Source organism: Heloderma suspectum, chromosome 1 (assembly GCF_057233095.1).
Source record: "Heloderma suspectum isolate Gila_16-S chromosome 1, 16-S_ref, whole genome shotgun sequence".
Lineage (NCBI taxonomy): Eukaryota > Metazoa > Chordata > Lepidosauria > Squamata > Helodermatidae > Heloderma > Heloderma suspectum.
This window is the reverse complement of record NC_139458.1, coordinates 35696173-35714146: the sequence shown is the minus strand read 5'-3', so window position 1 is coordinate 35714146 and position 17974 is coordinate 35696173. Positions and strand designations below refer to the sequence as shown.

At 42.4% G+C, this 17974-nt stretch overlaps 1 protein-coding gene across 4 annotated transcripts in view; it reads right to left on the bottom strand.

Moving 5' to 3' along the window:
• The window catches only part of TTC7B (tetratricopeptide repeat domain 7B), a 157967-nt gene extending 140643 nt beyond the window's left edge, over positions 1-17324 (bottom strand). Inside the window, exons 1-3 of one of the 4 annotated variants that reach the window (XM_084840811.1) lie at positions 16936-17324; positions 3661-3815; positions 1688-1856 (exon numbers count right to left, since the gene is read on the bottom strand). In XM_084840811.1, the coding sequence (XP_084696937.1) occupies positions 1688-1856; positions 3661-3815; positions 16936-17056 (445 nt within the window). In that variant the 5' untranslated portion in view covers positions 17057-17324. Of the gene's footprint in view, positions 1-1687; positions 1857-3660; positions 3816-16683; positions 16824-16935 lie in introns of those variants that run through there. The other 3 variants (XM_084840820.1, XM_084840837.1, XM_084840827.1) reach the window with 3 other exon arrangements.
• Positions 17325-17974: the final 650 nt, after the last annotated feature.

Here is a 17974-nt window from a genome sequence, read left to right as displayed (position 1 = left end):
GGGGGGGGGGGGGTTTGCAAGTATAGGAGAAAGTAGGTTTCCAACCCCACCCACACTGCTCTGCAACATCAACTTGGCTAGAAAAGTAATCAATTCACTCGTTTGAACAGTCCTTTCGAGGGCTGCTGTTTCCTTTAATCTGTTTAGAGATCAGTATTAAAATACATTAAAAAAAATTATTCTCCACCTATCCATTCAAATTAATACTTCATGACATAGGAAATATCTCAAGAATCCTACCATGCTAGACAGCAAAATCCCTTCACTGCTACATGACTAGGCACTTGAAATACATTCTGCAGGACAAACTCTCCCTCAGATTAATTTTAGAAATTATTCAGAATCTGTTGTCAGTGTAGTCACTGAGTTTGCTCTTTCTGAAGAAAAACAAGCAACATAGATGGCATATGTTTACTCTTCCAGACAAAAGAAGCAATTCCAAATGCTAGCAAAAGCATGCAAGCATAGAAAATTCTATACCCCAATGAACATAAACTATGTTCTCAAAACACTGACCCAGCTTTGTGGTATGCACACAAAATGACAAAACACATCTTGACACTGAGTCAACACTGCCACCTATAGAAACTACACCAGCATTGCACAGATGAATATGGAAAAGACTGAAATCTATCTTTGCCTTTATTTATCTTCTCAATGATGTTCATAGTAATAAAGTACATTGCTAAGAATACGTAAGGAAACATTTTGGAAAGGGAAACATCAAGACATATTCCGAAAAATGTTTTATTTGAGGCCATCCACATTCCTTATAAAATAACCACAGGAAGTCTTGAAAATGTACAAGTGTCACCTTTGTTTCAATGCTTTTGCTAGGGATCTGGGGTATATTCTAAAATCACAAGATGAAGTTTGACTAGACAATCTACTTTTGCAAGCAGTCTACTCATGCCTATTTCTGGAACTAACTAAACTATAAATAAAGGCCCCAAACCCCCAATCAAAAGCTATCCTTACCATATCTATCAGTACTTTAGCAAGATGTAATTGTGATGTTTGCTCTTAATTCCATAATGTGCAAATACATATTAAACAATGTCTTTTAAAAACAACAACAGAATCTGAGAGTTCCAGAACTTTGCTGAAATATTTTAAAAGGAAAACCTTGCATCTAATTCAATTAATTTTCAGGTTGCAGTTTAAGTTTATTCAAACCACTTTAAATACGCTTGCCAAAGTTATTTCTGGGTCTGTTCCATCACTAAACTGACAGCAGGACAAATGCTTGTATAAGGAGTCTACTCGTATGAATAGTGTAACATCAGAGCCACAAATTCACACAAGATTGTACCTCCTCTTCTGTAAGCAAGAAAAAGCACAAAGTGCAACATCCCAGTTCACTGAAGAGAAGAGATGATTTTGTCTGAACCTGTAGCTCTTACATTACACTGCTCACACAAGTAGACCACAGCTTGCAGCTTGCTTGGTTCTGGAAACCAACTGCGGTGTATTTTCAGTGGATGGGGAGAATGAAGATTACATTAAAAATGGTGCAAACTCTGACATAGGTAGTCTGCTAGCCTTCTATCTCTACTTACTGCAAAGCTTCATGCTCCTTGCTACACTGCCACAATATAGTGCCAACAAGTTTCAGTTTGGTCAGGAGTAAAATATATTTTATCTGAAAGCAGAGAGCAAAGAACAAATACACTGAAAGCCATCTTACCTTTGGTAGAATATGCTTCGGCAATCATCCTTAGCCGATAAGGAGGTACAGCTACAAGCTGCAAGTCATCAATGCCCACTCTAGCGTAAGTGTTAAGAGCCTCTTTGTAATCACCTTCCACATAGTTTAATTTGGCCATAACTAAGTTGGCTTCTTGTAAAAACTCTGGCTAGAAAAAAAAAACAAGGAAAATTGTCAATTTTTAATCCAAGATAACAGAGTATACCAGCATTCTTACTTAGGTTTAAGTGTTTAGACATTTTTTAAAAAATTTATGTTAGAGTAGGATTGGCATATACTTTTATGAGGAATTGTTGCAACTGGAAACAGCTAAGCAGATATTACTTTTAAATTTTCAACCACAATCACAGAAACACCCTGGAGAATTAACCTTGCAGCAAAGGTATAGCTATAAAAAGTAGTTATGATTAATATAAAAAATATCAAACTAGAAGACAGAGCCTGAAATAATAAATGCTTTCCTCAAAAGAACAATAGTTACCATTAATATTATTTCTAATCATCACCTAAATAGCACTTTTATTCCCCATTCCAACAAGTTCTGTGGAGATGAGTTTCCACATGCAAACTGCCTTTCGAAGCCCTGCACATATGAAGGGATAAAGAATGCACACAACACACACACACATCCCAACACACACACAAACACACATACAGCCAGTATCCAAGGTGTAGGTGTGGCAACCTGTGCTGGACACACATTAGATGGTCAAGATAGCTGTGTGACACCAAAAATTGCTTGGTAAGGGTGGGGGAATAATACAGCTACTGCTGGAATACAGCTGCTGGCCATCTGAACCAGCCATCTTTCTGCTACATTCAGTAGCCTGTAGTCTGTGCTGTTAATGTACAAAGTATTTAAAAACTGTTAGCATCCATCTCCACAGTAGCCCTTCCAGGCTGTAAATAAAATGAATCAACATTTTCCATAGGTGAAACTAAGGTCCAGGGAAGAAGGCTTACCAAAATCCACCAAATGATTTCATGGGATATGAACTTAAGAGAACTTGAAGTTCTCCTTAGCCAAGTGGTCCCTCCATGAATGAGATGGAGAAACATGAATACCAAGTTAAGACCCAGGAGTCTACACTTCCTGCAGGTGTTGGCATCCACAATGCTACCGCTGCCTAAGGAAGCCACTGATAGGTAATGGGGGGGGGGGGACAGCAGAAGCCTCATTGTGTTTCTGATGAAATAATCAGAAGGTTGATGAGACCTGGAGCTCAGAAAGAACCCAAGCTTTAAAAGGAGCTAATTTGGGCCCAATTCAAACTGTGCCGTTAGTTAGCTTGTTTTACGAGACCCCATTCCAAACTGAGCCTGGAGAAATGCATCATTATAATTACATAGGAGAAAGAAAAGGGTGCACCACTGGGGTGGGGTCTAAACATGCTCCCTACCCTGACACCAGCCATTAAGAATCAAGACGCTTCAACTGCAAAACCCCGTCCTGAGATCTACAGAAGGCTTCTGCAACATGAGTCTTTCTGGATGTTTTGGCCATTATCCCTGACCACTGGCCATGCTAACTCGGGCAGATGAGTTGTGGCCAAAACATCTGGCGGGCACCAAGTTGGAGAAGGCTGCACTACAGTGGGCTGTAATACTGGGAGTGTGGGATGGAATGCTAAGAGCTGTTGGGCTGACAGATGGATAATGTATAAGGGTTGGAGTGAAGTTGTAATAAAACATAGTAAAAGACTATTGTTGAACATCAAATAGCTATTGTAAATGTTTGTAAAGCAATATGAAACCAAAAATAACTGAAAATATATCTAATTACACACAGCACAAACACAGGGATGAAAAAATATTTCAAACTCCTAAATGCCTGCATCAAACTTCTGGCACTATGTCTTTACTAAAACACATAGTGTTTTATTTACTTTTAATTTACTTAGAATTTTAGTACACCATTAATTTCTAGCTATTACTTTAGAAGTGGCAAGTACCTTCAGATTTCCTCGGTCAAGCGCTGCAGTGAGATGCTTCCTGACTTCAGTTAACTTTGGCCGGGGACCACAGGGACTAGCACCCTGCTTAAGAGGGTTCTCCTTCAGAAAAATTTCCAGCTTGGATTCTCCAAGGAGGAGCTCTCCCATGTCATCTATTGAGAGAGGCAAAACTATTAAGTAGATAGACAGGTTGTCTATTTTACCGGCACCAAACACTGCCATAAGATGACACAGAAAGCCTACAGCCACGTGAGTGGAAACGCTATTTGGTGAAAATGCCTTAATGGCCCATTAACCTTAAACTCACCTCCCTCCTCAAAATCCCAGCTCTGTAGCACATGTAAGTTATTTTCAAAAGTGTTAGAAGTACATTCATTTCCATAGCTTCACTTAAGGTAGAAAACGTTTATTTGAACAGAGCAGCTCACTCTAAGGCCCAAATAAAATGCTGCACATAGAACATGTACAATGGTAGTCCAATGGCCCTTTTAGAACAGCCAAAGCCAATACTACAGAGATGCCCCTTTCTTCTTTCCAGTTCTCCACTTCTGACTGCCTCCACTAGAAGTAGGTTTTCCTTTTCTAAAACAGCTGCCAAGCTACAGTTGCAGGTGTGCAAGACATATATGTCATTTGGACCTAGGAAATGTTGTAAATACATGCTCATGGGGTGGTAACCCATTGCCTCTTCATTCCACGTATTTCCTGTAGATTCATACCGCTGCCCCACCCCACAAAGTTATTAAAGTATTTTCCCAGAAGAGGACAATACAACAATATGTATGGGCTAGGGATCAGTAGTGACCATATCCCATATTGATTAAATTGATTGATTATATTTAGCCTTTTAAAAAATGCTTTAGACAAGCTTTGGTGCCTGAATTTGCTTGCTTTCCTTTTTCCACGCGTATCGTGTTTATTAGATTGTGAGCCTGTAGCTAGGGACTGATTCTTAATCTTTATACAATGCTCTGAAAATGTTAGGCTCTTTATAAGTGATAAACAACAATACCTTTAGTGATAATGGAACTAGGCATACGTAACCCTATAGAAAATGTGTGTTTTTAGTGACAAAACTGCCTGCTGTACCAGTAGCATTATTGTAAGTATATCTGAGGTAATAAGATCCTAGACAGAAAAAACTGGAATGATTTTGATTTAGTTTGATTCATCTATTACCCAGCACACGAACAACCTTAGATCACTGTCTGTAAACACACACAGCTAAAAGACACTTCGAGCACATCAACTGTCTACTATGCGAAAGTTTGCTTAATGAAATCAGTAAGAGCAGAAAGATTTATGCCCATGCCTACTTGCCAGGAATCTAGGAGAGACACATTCAGCAAACTCCTGATTTGTGGGTAAGCAAAGCCATAAATCCATCTCTCGTTAGCAGTGTGCATTATAGTCCTAAGACATTCTGCTGAGCAATAATTACTGGAGTAATGAGAGCTGCTGCTCATATATATTACTGAAATGTTAGGGCAAGGAGTGTTCTACTGGTTCTCTGAACATAGTTGGAATTATCTCTCTCTGGCCCATAAGGAATAGTTAGGATTTTTAATAACTGCTTTGCCCAACCTAAAATCAAGGTATGTTCAACAAGAACATATCACTGGAGAGTCCTATATGATGTTGGGCTCTAGGAATGAGCTGAGGAGCTACCAGTGAAAACGAGGACAGATCTAGCAGAATATAATGCTGATATTCATGGCTCTTACAAACAGCAAAAAGTAACTATAATCCATCTACTGCTTCTCCCTTGAAAAGCACCTTCAGGGGAGGGGGGGATTTGCACTGATGGGGCACAAGCAGAAGATGTTTGACCCATTCCCTGCAAGCCCATTTTTCCATGAAACTCCCTCCCACAAATTGCAAGACATGTGTATTTATTTATATCTTTATTTATTTATATCTTCATTTTATTTATTACTCTATTTATATAGTCGGCCCATAACAAATCTTCTCTGGACAACTTACCATTAAAACACAGCATATGTTTCGCATAGAACATATGCAGCTGTGTCCCAATGACCCTTTTAGAACAAACAGGCCAACATGAGCCTTGAACACCAGTGGAGCCAAGGAAATTTGAGGGAGTTTCAGAGGAAAATGGGCTGGTGGGGTAAGGGTTAAGCCCTATATCCCACCCCGTTCTACACTATAAATTGTGCCATTCCAAAGACACTTTGCAAGAGAGAAGCATCTGGCAAGCTATCATTACATGTGGCTGCACTGTAAATATTTAATTTGGACCTTAGACACTTTGAAGAGAGCCATTTCCATTCTGAGACAATGATTTGTCTTGATAATGGCTCTAATGTCTTTGTTATATTTTTTAAAGTCTTCATCTTTTATACAGAGATTTTTTCAGAGACTTGGAAGGAGAATGTAGAGCTGTCTTTGCAAAGTAAAAAGTGTGTGTGTACGTTACAAGCAGAGCTGATGCAACAGACAAGACGGTAGTCCGCTGGATAGTACTTAATACATTTCGCCCCGCAAAAAATAAATCCCAGCTCAGTTTTGTAACTGTTTCAGGCTAAACAGAATTGAAATGTGTGTGTATCTCATTAATATTTTCACTCAAAAGTATTTCTCCTTTCAGCAATTATTTGGAAAAGGGTCTCTGAACAGGAACAAAAAATCACACTGTGGCTTCCTCCCCAAGATTATTCAATTGACTGATTTTTTATATCATATGATCCAACATGCTTGGCTACATAGCAACATGATGTCATCACACTTGCTATGTAATTCCTATCAGCTAAGATAATGAAGCTATGCAGAAGAAATCAGTGGTCCAAGGAGTAGTAGAGAGGGGAACACTGTGGCTATTAACAGGGATGAAATAGACTCAGCCATGTCTATGGGTACAGCTGTGAAGGCCCAGAAAAAAAACTGAGAAATTCAGGAAAAAAACAGTTTTTTTTCCATTTTTTCCCAGGACCGTTTTTGGGTTTTTTCCAAAAAATTGGAAAAATTGAACAGCTTTAAATTATGATATATTTTCTTTTCAAATTTAAGACAAAGTTTTTATATATTGTTACCCAGCCTTTACTCCCCCCAAAATGATTTATAAAAACTATGTAATAAGAACAGTTTTATAGAAAGACCAGAGATGTAAAATGTCGGGAAATAACAATGCCATGGGGAAAAATGTTTTCTTTAATCTTCTCTGTAAGATTCCCAGCATAGTTATTTCTTTCATTCCTTATTAAATTATTGATCTAAAGTATATTTTACTGATAGACATTTATGCTCAGTTTCCCAACATGTGAGCAGAGTCACCACTGTGCATTCTTGGAAGTAAATGTGCATTCTTGACAGTCTGGGTTTTGTTCTCTGGAGTCCTGTGTTTCTGATGCTGTAGCAGTCATTTCATGTAGTTCTAATCTATTCAGACAATAATTACAAATTTACTAACTGAGTTTACTTTTAAAAGTCTGAAATATGATCATTTTAGGAGCAAACGAAGTTATAGATAAAATAACTTTATGAACAAAAAGGCTGCTTTACATTCCCAAAGCAGCCCTCTCCAACCTGGTACCCTCCAGATGTTTTGTACTACAGTCCCCAGCATTCCTGACCATTGGCTATGTTGCCTGAGGCTGATGGGAGCTGAAGTCCAAAATATCTAGAGGGCACAAGGTTGGGGAAGGCTTCCTTAAAACAAAGAAGTGACCTTAGAGCTGTAAAGAGCACTTAAGGAAGTATTATCTATTTTTCCATTTTTCCTAAAATTTCCGTTTTTCCTGGAAAAAAAATGGGAAAGAATTTTTTTTCCCATGGCCTCAAAATTTCTGGAAATCTTACATCTCTATCTATGAGTGCTCTTCACTGCATTCAGCACTCATAGAAGGTTTTGGGAGGTTTTCAATATTCAGCATTATTTATATTAGATTATAACTTGTAAGTATCTGCAGGTAATCAGCAAAGAGGGTCAATTATTAACCTAGTTAGAAAATGCAATGAAACCTATTTGATGTGATCATGGTATAAATACTTCTATAGATGATACCATTTACTGTGTTAATGGAAGGCTCAAAACACAAATCCAGTTTGACTGTTACGGGGCACAGAGCTCAGGATTGACAAGATTTCTGTCAAGATTCCATTTATTGTATTTACTTAAAATATTGAGTAGATATTGAGTAGTTTGGAACTAACAATTTCCTTGTATACTGAACTAATTAGCAAAACCAATTAAATACTTATAGAATGGCATAAGGCACCCATTATTTAATAGCATAGGAAACCAACAAGTTAAGAGGGCTTCTAATATTTGTTCCATCACTTGCACAATTTAAGAACCTGCCCATTCTCATTTCAGCAGTGCTCAAGAAGTGCCAATTACATTGACAATGGGGTGGGGGAGAGACAGAAACATCTATACCAGTGTCATTTCCTCCCTACGTAATACTTTATGCCAGCATTAACAATACTGTCATCCTTCTTCTGGGACAAGTTAGTTTCTCTGGCACTGCACATTCCCTGGCACAGCATGAAGAACAACAAAAACGTTTAACCTACTGAGATGAGAAGAAAAAGGCAGTAGAGAACACTACTGTCGATAACAACAAAACAAAAACAACAGTATTAAGCAGAGAAAAACAGGATGCAGACAATGACATAGTATAGGCATACTAGTACAGAGGATGAGATAACAACATGCAGTTCTCTCTTACTGGAGAGGAATGGTTAGGAATAGAAATAATTTGCAGGACTGCTTCAGTGCACAGATGTTACTGAATACCTACTTGTGATTCTGAATTACTTGAATATCATTTAATAGGAGTGAGAAAGGGTTAAGGAGGAAGAACAAATCCATGATTTTATAACATTAAGAAATAACATACTGTAGGACAGACTATTTATGTGATTAGTTGCTAAGAGATCTGCATAAATTCTTCATAATACAAGAGTGCTCTTTAGCTGGAATCCTTTAGAAGATTATGACAGGAGCTAGGCAGCAACAATATTTGGGAAATTCTTTTTGCTTTTTATACAATTCTCAAGAAATACAGAATTCCTCTGTATGTTTCACCTTGCCTTGACAGAAGATTTTACCAGCCAGTGGGACCAGAATGTTCTCTCCAGTAGGGTCTAGTGAAGTGAAACTGCTGATTAACTGGGTAATCTAGGGAGTATGATTGCCACTACACATGCAAGAGCAGGATTGTCTATTTGGATTCCTGGATTCATAGCTGGAACAAATTCAGTTTGAGGAAGATCACAACATAATGCTTTGCTCCACCAAAAGGTCCCAGGTTCAAGTCCTGGCATCTTCAGTCAAACATTGGTAGCAGGGGTGGGAAAGACTTCTGACAGAGACCTTAGAAAGGCACTTCCAGAGTAGACCAGCCTTCCCCAACCTGGTGCCCTTCAGATGTTTTGAACTTTAACATCCATCAGCCACAGCCAGCATGGGTGATTATCAGGAATGCTAGGAGTTACAGCTCAAAACATCTGAAGGGCATCAGGTTGGGGAAGGCTGGAATAGACAGTACTGGGCTAGACAGAGCAATGACCTGACCCAGTGCAAGGCAGCTTCATATGTTCATATACATAAGGCATCAGAAGAGGATTTTATCCCACTTGAAGCATACAAACCAAACTCAAAGATGACCCAAGACATTTTGGAGCCCAAGGCAAAACATCCAAATGGCAGTCTCCTGGATGTGAAAATGTAACGATCATCTAAATAATTGGCAATTTGCTGCCCTTTAGTGGTAACTTGGGACTTGCTTTCTAAACCTGCCAAATGGTAGAGCCAACTCTGATCAAAGTGGAGCTACAGAGCTTGCACTACATTTAGATGATTTACCTGTATTTACAAGGAAATTTACAGCATGGATGGTTTATGAAGCAGACAACTTACATCTGAACCAGGCCACTGAGCTACAAGAAACACTTGCATAACATACAGAGCAACACCACAGACGAATACATGGATTCTTGCGAACTCACCTGGTAAAGTCAATTTGATATCCCCTTGCTTGGTAGTCTTCAGGGCCAAGAGAGACATTACACACAGATGCTCATAATACAGATGCACCTCTTTTTGAAACCAGAAAAAACACTTTGGGGGAACAACTGCAATTGCCATTTCCTCGTTCCAAATTGTTTCGCCCCTGGCTTTTTCCCCTCTAGGGATTTAAAAGTGAAACCCTGGGAGTAGGGAATTACATGGGAGAACAATTTGAAGCACAGAAATAGTGAACAAGAAAGGATTAAATATCACATATACTTCCCTATTCCCAACTGCCCCTCCAGAAACAGCTTTTCCAGTATCATAGGGGGCACTGGGATGAAGATTCTGGCATCTGTGCATAATATGATATTTTGGCCCTCAGGCAAGTAAGAATGACTAACATAATGACATGTGTGTGGTTGACAGGGGTTAGGAAAATTGTGTGTGGCTTAAACAGCGGGTATCCCATGTCTTACAAGAAGATTGAAAGCTTCTGTTTTCTATTTTAACCTAATGTATTTTAACCTAATGACAATTTCCATTTAAGTCCAAATTTGGGGAACCATGCTTAATTTAAACTATGGTTTGAGAACAAGCCAGGATCTCAAACCATGGTTTGATCTTGGCTTGTTCACACTAGCCATCATTGAAACGAACCACAGCTCCCCAAGTTCAGATGCAATGAGGAATTATGGTTAGTTTAAAATCAAAAGTGGAAGTTTCAAATCTCCTCTTCATGGGTGCAATGGAAGAAGTGCATGGGAGCCCAAGGTTCATTGAAGCTCATTCTTGTAGCAGAAAACCATGGTTTCATGTAACATCTGAACCAGGCCTAACCCTTCTGTAAGTTTCAAAGGATTCTCCAACCCTCCTGAGGAGATGTTCAGGGGCACAAGAGGCTGCAGAAGAAAGGAGTAATCGGTGAAAGTCACCTTCCCTACTTCCATTGGCAGGAACGTCTATGAGTGGAACTCCACTGGATTCTCCCACCAGCAAGAGCAAACTTAGAATCCTTGCCATTATATGTGTTGGCTTCATGAAGCAAATACTGTTGATTAATTTTTTGTGTGTGGACAGTATGGACTTTCAGATCCATATGTTTAGGACTGCATCTCAGTCATGTTTCTTTCTAACCATGATAACCACTGGCAGAATGCACCCTACTCCAATTTTTACAAATAATTCTCATTATCATATGTCCCCTTACTCTAAAATATAAATAGAAAAGCTCAATTAAAAGAATGCCTAGAGAAATACCATGAATAAATGGAGAGCAGTACCGGAATACCACAGAGTGCTTTGCTACAGGATAAATGTAATAACTCAAATGCCCTCTAAAATGCTAAATCCCTTAAAGCCATTGGTATGAGAATCACTGGTGATGGAAAAGCTCTTGATACACCATTGTAAACAGGCCTGCTAATAACAAATGGTCTGAAACTCTTCACTAAACCAAACCATAACTGACACCCAAAATAGCAAATTCACACAATCAGGGAAAATGGATATATCTGCATATTTGCATACTCTATGCTTGTGACTTTTTGTTTTATAAACCATTGTCAGACAGTGAGGTGCAATAAGTAAAGAAGAACTTGTGTGTTGGGGAGGGGGGGAGGAAACATGTATACATGTCTAGCTGCTGACTAGCGGCCATAGGATTGCGCCCTTGGAAGTATTCCATAAGTACTCCATTTTGAAAAGATACATTATGCCCTTCAAATGTAAATCCTGGCTCTTGCCATTCCTGGTCTCACTATAAAACCTTATTGCCATCTCCTCCCCATCTGTCTCTCTTGTCTGGGGATTTGTACACACACAAACCCCCTTCCCTTGGGTGCATACGGGAGAAAGCTTACAATCTTAAATGTACTTACTGGGGTGTTGCCCCACATCCTTGTTCACATGGACACACAACTTGCATGTATATGTGTAACAACCAATGCAGCTCTAAGGGGGCCTTTAACCAGACGGGTGGTGTGGAGACACTGGATTTATGCACTATGCTCCTATAAATGGAAATAGTGACTACTAAATTGGGGAAATCAGCTCAAACACTTGTTAAAGTCCAAAAGCATAGACGTGTGGGGTTGTTGTTTTTTACAGATTTCTGTTCTCAAAACACACACATGCACATTTGTAACAGAAGAGAAAAATTGCTTGGCTAGTATATCACCTACCACATAGGCCAGTATACTAGTTTCTAACAGGCCTAACTAAGAAATAAAGAAAGGTGAAGATTGGGGAAATTAGTGTTTGCCAAATAAGAAAGAAGGTGGCACAATGGTAATGGCAAGGCAGGGGATTGGAAAGCTATGTGACCAAGGGAGCTCAGGTGCTGGTCACAATGGTGCACCACAGGGGTAGAAATGGATATATTTAGGAGAAAAGGAAAAGAAATACAGCAGCTGTAATTACGTAACGTCAGAGGAAGGGGAATACAAAGGACTTTACTTCCTGGCTGGTTGCCAGAAGTTAGAAAAATGCTGTGACCACAAACTACACTCATGTTTCTCCCCTTTGGTTATGAATTCAAAATAGGGCAGAAGCCTCAAGCCAAATTATAGATATTAGGCTGCACTATGCTATCTATAAACATCCAAAGGAAGGGCCTTTGGGTGGACAATGACCAGCAGGCCAAATGGAGGCTAAGCCATTATTAGGGATCTCAGAGCTTCCACAATTTGCTTAAAAATAGATTTAGATGGAGAGCCTTGTCAATGAGACTTCTCCTTAGAGTTTCCAATAGGATTCATAAATTGTGCATCCTATTTGACTCTTTTTGGTATCCACCTCCCAATACCCTAGGCTCACAACTCAAGGACAACAACTCACATAGAGGTTGCAGACGATCTGCATGGCCTTTCAGTTCAAATGGAGTTCCTGCACATATGGAACCTGGTTTTGAGGCTCAATGGGTACTTTACCTGGGGTGATAAACCTTTCTCTCTGGGTATACCAGGCAAATAGATCTCTGTAAGAAAAAAGGAGCAATAAGGTGGTTTGATCAGAAAGTGAGGGACTCTGGCCTGGAAACGTGGGAAAGGAACCAGAGTGGAGCACAGAATCATGCTAAGAAAGAGTCATGGGGAATTGAAGAAGACCTAGCATTATTCTCAGAGTTGAGACACCAGCGTGAAGGATGCTCAAGCCGAAAGAACGTACAATGACTGCCCAAATTCCAAGGAAGTTATCAGGTTTGAAACAAAGGGAGAAATCGCTGGATACCAGCAAATGTATAGAAAGCTTAGGGAGTTTCGTTTGCCCTTGATTAATTCAAACTCTAACTAGCTATACAGAGCAATGGAGCACAGTATTCAGAACAAGGGGGAACCATCAAGGGTGCCCACTGCCCAGGGAGACCTTGCTGATCTGCCAGGGAGTTGGGGATGCTTCAGGATCGGACCGAATTTCCTGCCAAGGCTTTTGACTGGCTAATTGAAAGGTACTCTTATGGGTCACTTGGCTGGGTGGTGGGATGGCAGTCACGCAGGTATCTGCATGTTTCCACAGTTACAGGGAACTACTCCCTTTAATCAAGGAGGAAGCATGTACACAGTAGGGCTCCTATACCTCTGCAGCAATCCAGAGCTTTACTAACAATATTCCTGGCAGCTTTTCAGCCTGTGCCTTCTGGAACCAAAATGGATTCTTGAGCCAAAATGTCAGGGTAACACCAATTAAATACACAGCACACAATACACACTATTACACAGCCTTTCTCTATAGCACCACAGTGGACAAAACCAAACTAACAATATTCCTGGCATTCACCAGGCCACCCTCAAAAGCAAAGGTGAGCAGAAACTATTTTTCCAGATGTTTTAGACTTCAGCTTCCAGCATTCCTGACAATTGGCCATGCTGGCACAGGCTTTGGGGAGTTGAAGTCCAAAACCTCTTGAGATCTACCTCCCGCCCACTGCTGCTCAACAGGGCTCCATACCACTAGACAGCATATATCACATCCTCTCAAAATGCTGAATCACCCAAGCACGTTGCAAAGGATTCTGGAAATTGTTCTAGGATTCTGGAAATTGTTCAGGCACAAAGTAGGCCTATTATCAGGCCTCCCTGTTGCTCTATTTGAACTGAAACTGTCCTGTAAAACACACCCAACGCTACAGCTGCACACAAGGGATAACTTGTCTGCTATCACCACACTTCTCTTTGAGGAACCCCAGGGTGCCCTGTAATACAGTTTGAAAGCTGCTGCACTAAGGAATGAAAGTATTACACCACAAATGATCACAGTAGCTAAAGACTATCTCATAATTCAGATCAGATCAGCAAATGCTACATTAATAGTGAGATTTCTGAACATATATTTTTGCCACAATCAAGATTTAAACAGCACACAACATATCCTAATCCAGGGGTGCGCAGAAAGTAGATCTCCAAAAGTTTTAGACTTCTACTCCCAGCATTCCTAACCACTGGCCCTGCTGGCAGGAGGGTCTGGGAGTGAAAGCCTAACACATCTGGAGATCTACCTTCTGCCTCTGCTCCAGCTCTGCCCTTCTGCTTACTTTATTAATTCCATTATGGTGTGATTTGTTACCAAGAGCAGGAGGTAGGGCAGCTTATCACCAGCCCTGAGGTATGACAAAGCATCTCCCACTGGCTCCGATATAACTGTAGGCATCTCCAAAGAAGGAACACAACAGTTGTCAGTGGCTGGGAATGACGGGAGTTGCAGTCCAACACATCTGGAGGGCATCATGTATGAGAAGACTGGCCTAGTGAATTGACAGACCAAGGTGACCCAGGCTCAAATCCTCCCTCGGCCATGAAGGTTATGAAGTGATGCTGAGCCAGTCATCCATCAGTTCTCAGCCTAACTTACCTCACAAGTTTGTTGTGAGGACAGAAAGGAGGGCTACATATGAGCTTGTTGAAAGTAGAGTGGAATACAAATATAACAAAGTAAATGTAAAAAATAATTCATGACATTTTTAAAGTTAATATAATTGTTAATAGCTATCTTATGTGTCTTTGTAATGAGCATATGTATCAAGCCTATGGCCAATTATCTTCTTTGTTGTTCTCATGTCAGTGCTTTAATAATGCATTACCATTATTTGACTAAGGGAGCAATCCTATGCAGATAGACGGCCGCCTCCAAACTCGGAGGCGACTGCCTATCCAATGCACAGCAGGAGGAGAGTGGAGGGGATCCTCTCCTCTGCGCTCCAGCCACCCTGCATTCACGGCTAGAAGGGTTGATTTCGGTCATCTCGCCACGGGACATTGGGAGCGCAGGGTGGGGAGGCTGGATGACACACAGGAAGTGTTGGAGTGGCACTTACGAACTCCCCACCTCACCCCTAGGAATGCCCCCTTTCCCCCCACTCCGCGCTGATCTTATGAGCTTGGAGCATGGGGACGATCCATGCCGCCTACAAGGTGGCGGGGTGGGGAGGCAGTTCCTGGAAACTGACCAATCCTATGGCAGTCTAGCCACTGTCTAGCGGCCATAGGATTGTGCTCTAAATCTTTTTTGGCCGGTCAAATGTCTAACCCTACAATCCTATGGCTCAATTCACAGCAAGAAATACCACCTTAACCCATAGCTCAGCTCAGACTCTGTGCATGGAGTATTTAGTATTCTGCTTTCACTCTTTATTAGTTGTGGCAAACATTTTACAACATATAAAAGAGGAACAGGGTTACCATTATTTCCTCATGTTAAGTGAACAAGCAAATTGCAATATGGCAGTGACTACGCCAGGGACATGAGTTTACTTTTATGGGGCCTAGCAGTATAACCTATAAAATGTTCCCTACAATTCTAAACACATGTCTTCCTACTCCAGGTCTCATAAATGTGTGCATTTATACTATTATATAACTCTTGCTCTTCAAATATGAAGATTTTCAGATTTTCAGTATTAGTGATATAGTAAGATCAAGTTCTCAAATAAGAAAACCATTTATAGGGCCTGCCAAAATTAGAAGAAAGTGTTTAATCCTTCTCATGGTGTGAAAAGTAGTAAAATGAAAGTAAATGAAGTAGAACATGGTTTTGCAGAATACACTGTAAACACCACCTTATTGGGACTGAGTCACCTGTGCTGACTTGACCCACTAAACCGCCAATTTCACATTTGGACTAGCAGTCAGCCCCAGATCAAGAGAAAATAGCTTCTGTGCCTATTAAATACACACTTGGGGTTATGTAAACAAGCCTGCAATTTCTAAATTGAAAGAAAGCAAAAACCGTATCCTGTGATCTGCAACCACCTTCCGTTAATACCAGATGTGAGCTGGTTCTGGCTACTCATTGATGGAGACATGCTCTGTTCCTTGACAGATTATGTAGACACTAGTTTGCTTACTCAGCGAAGACAAGTGAACATCTACAGATGTTCAAATGTGTTATTTTCTACAGTATTGTTTCATACTCCAGGGGGAGCTAAGCCCAAGCACCTGCCAGGAGTCCTGGGCCCTGATTAGATTTAAGCCCTGCATACACAGACCATTTCAGCACTGTGACGCCAGACCTGTAGAGAAACATACCTATGATCAACTTCATCCGTACACATATAAAACAAAGCAGAGGTTATTACGGCATCTAACGGGGAAACGGGCATCACCTAATCCCTTACACTGCTCTGAAAAAATGACTCTGAAGCTGGGCTTACCACAGGCTTAGCCATAGAACATTTTTTTTTTTAATGCCAAGACTCAGCCTTTGAAGTAGAAGAACAACACAGGGCATGTGCAGATTGCTATTTCCACATCACTCTGCAAGCACAGCATACACCTGGACTTATGTGGTAGGACACCATACATGGCCTCCAGGACAGGATTGCTAAAATGGAAGGGGCATATCGCAATTTAACAATTCACCGCCACGTCCTCTTCGGGCCCAGGGCTTAATTTGGGGTGGGGGGGAGAGCCTTGTAGGCAGCGTCTTCCCCACTCTGATCTGGAAGCCCTCACTCTCCCCCTTGCCATCAGACCTGAGGGGGCCGGCTGCGATTCTTACTGCTCAGTGGAGGGCGGGGGCATTCTACACATGCTCAGAGGCGCTCCCTTGCTTACCTAGCTTTACCTCACACGTAAACAATAAGCAGGGCTAGCCGCTGGCATGCAAGAGGCGCTGGGATCCCGCTGACTCGCCGCCGTTCGCTGCTCTCAGGAAAGCGCTGCCTCCCGCAGCCTTCCCGGCACTTGCCTCCGCCCGCCCCCACTGCACCTGGGGCCCCAGCCATCGGCGAGGGAGGGCCCGGCTCCCGCCCCGGCTTCGCTCCGCTCCGCTCCGCTCCCCTGCCCTTCCCACCCGGCGGGCCGCACCGTTGGCGATGAGCTTGGCCGAGAGCTGCTTGACGAGCTCGGGGATCCTCTCCCACTGGCACTCGGAGCGGCACCGCTCGATCTCGGTCTCCAGCCGCGAGCCCCCTCTCTTGGCGGCCATGGCGGGAGGAGGCCCGGCGGACGCGCCGGCCGAGGGGGGGGGGGCGCGGCGGCCGCAGCAACAGTAGCGGCGGGCGCCTTTTCGGCGGCGGAACGAGCCGGGCTGCGGCCCCGGAACGGGAACCGGCGGAGAGGGGCGCCGAACGCCGCTAGCTGCAGCGCCACCTGCCGGCGGCCGGCGGGATGGGGCGGGGGCGGCCGCGGGCTGCGGAGGGAGGGACAGCGCGAGAGCGGCTGCTGCGAGCGCCTTGGGCGGGAAAAGGAGGGCGAGCCGCGGAGAGGGCGAGCAACCGTCGGCCGCTGTTGCGTCTGTTGCCCTTTCTCCTCCTCAGGGCTCACGACGTGGGGCCCGCAGGCACTGAAATTAGGGCGCAGCGCTCTTGTCAGTGTAGTGTAGTGGTGAGAGTGACGGACTGGGAGCCGGGAGATCCGGGTTCTAGTCCCCACTTGGCCATGGAAGCTCACTGGGTGACTTTGGGCCAGTCACAGACTCTCAGCCCAACCTACCTCACAGGGTTGTTGTTGTGAGGATACAACGGTGAGGAGGAGGATAATGTAAGCCGCCTTGAGTTCCTTGTGAGAGGGAGAAAGGCGGGGTATAAATGCAATAAATAAATAAATAAATTGTCAGTGAACACCACGCGTAGTGGCACGCAAGCAGCCAGCCCGCAAACTGCCCGCCCTCCACCCAGGCGCCCGTTCATGCTTCTTTCGAAGGGTTGTTTCCAGAGCGGTGGTAGCAGTTCTGTTGCAGTGAAAACAACAGTGTCTTGTGGCGTCTTCAAGACTAAAGCACTAAAGTCCCATTCCCTTCAATGGGTCTACTCTAAGTAGGACTTGGGTTGGCTTTCACCCTTACTAAGGATTCAGGCCCGTTGAACCATGAGGATTCCTTCGGAGTAAACATGGATAGGACTGG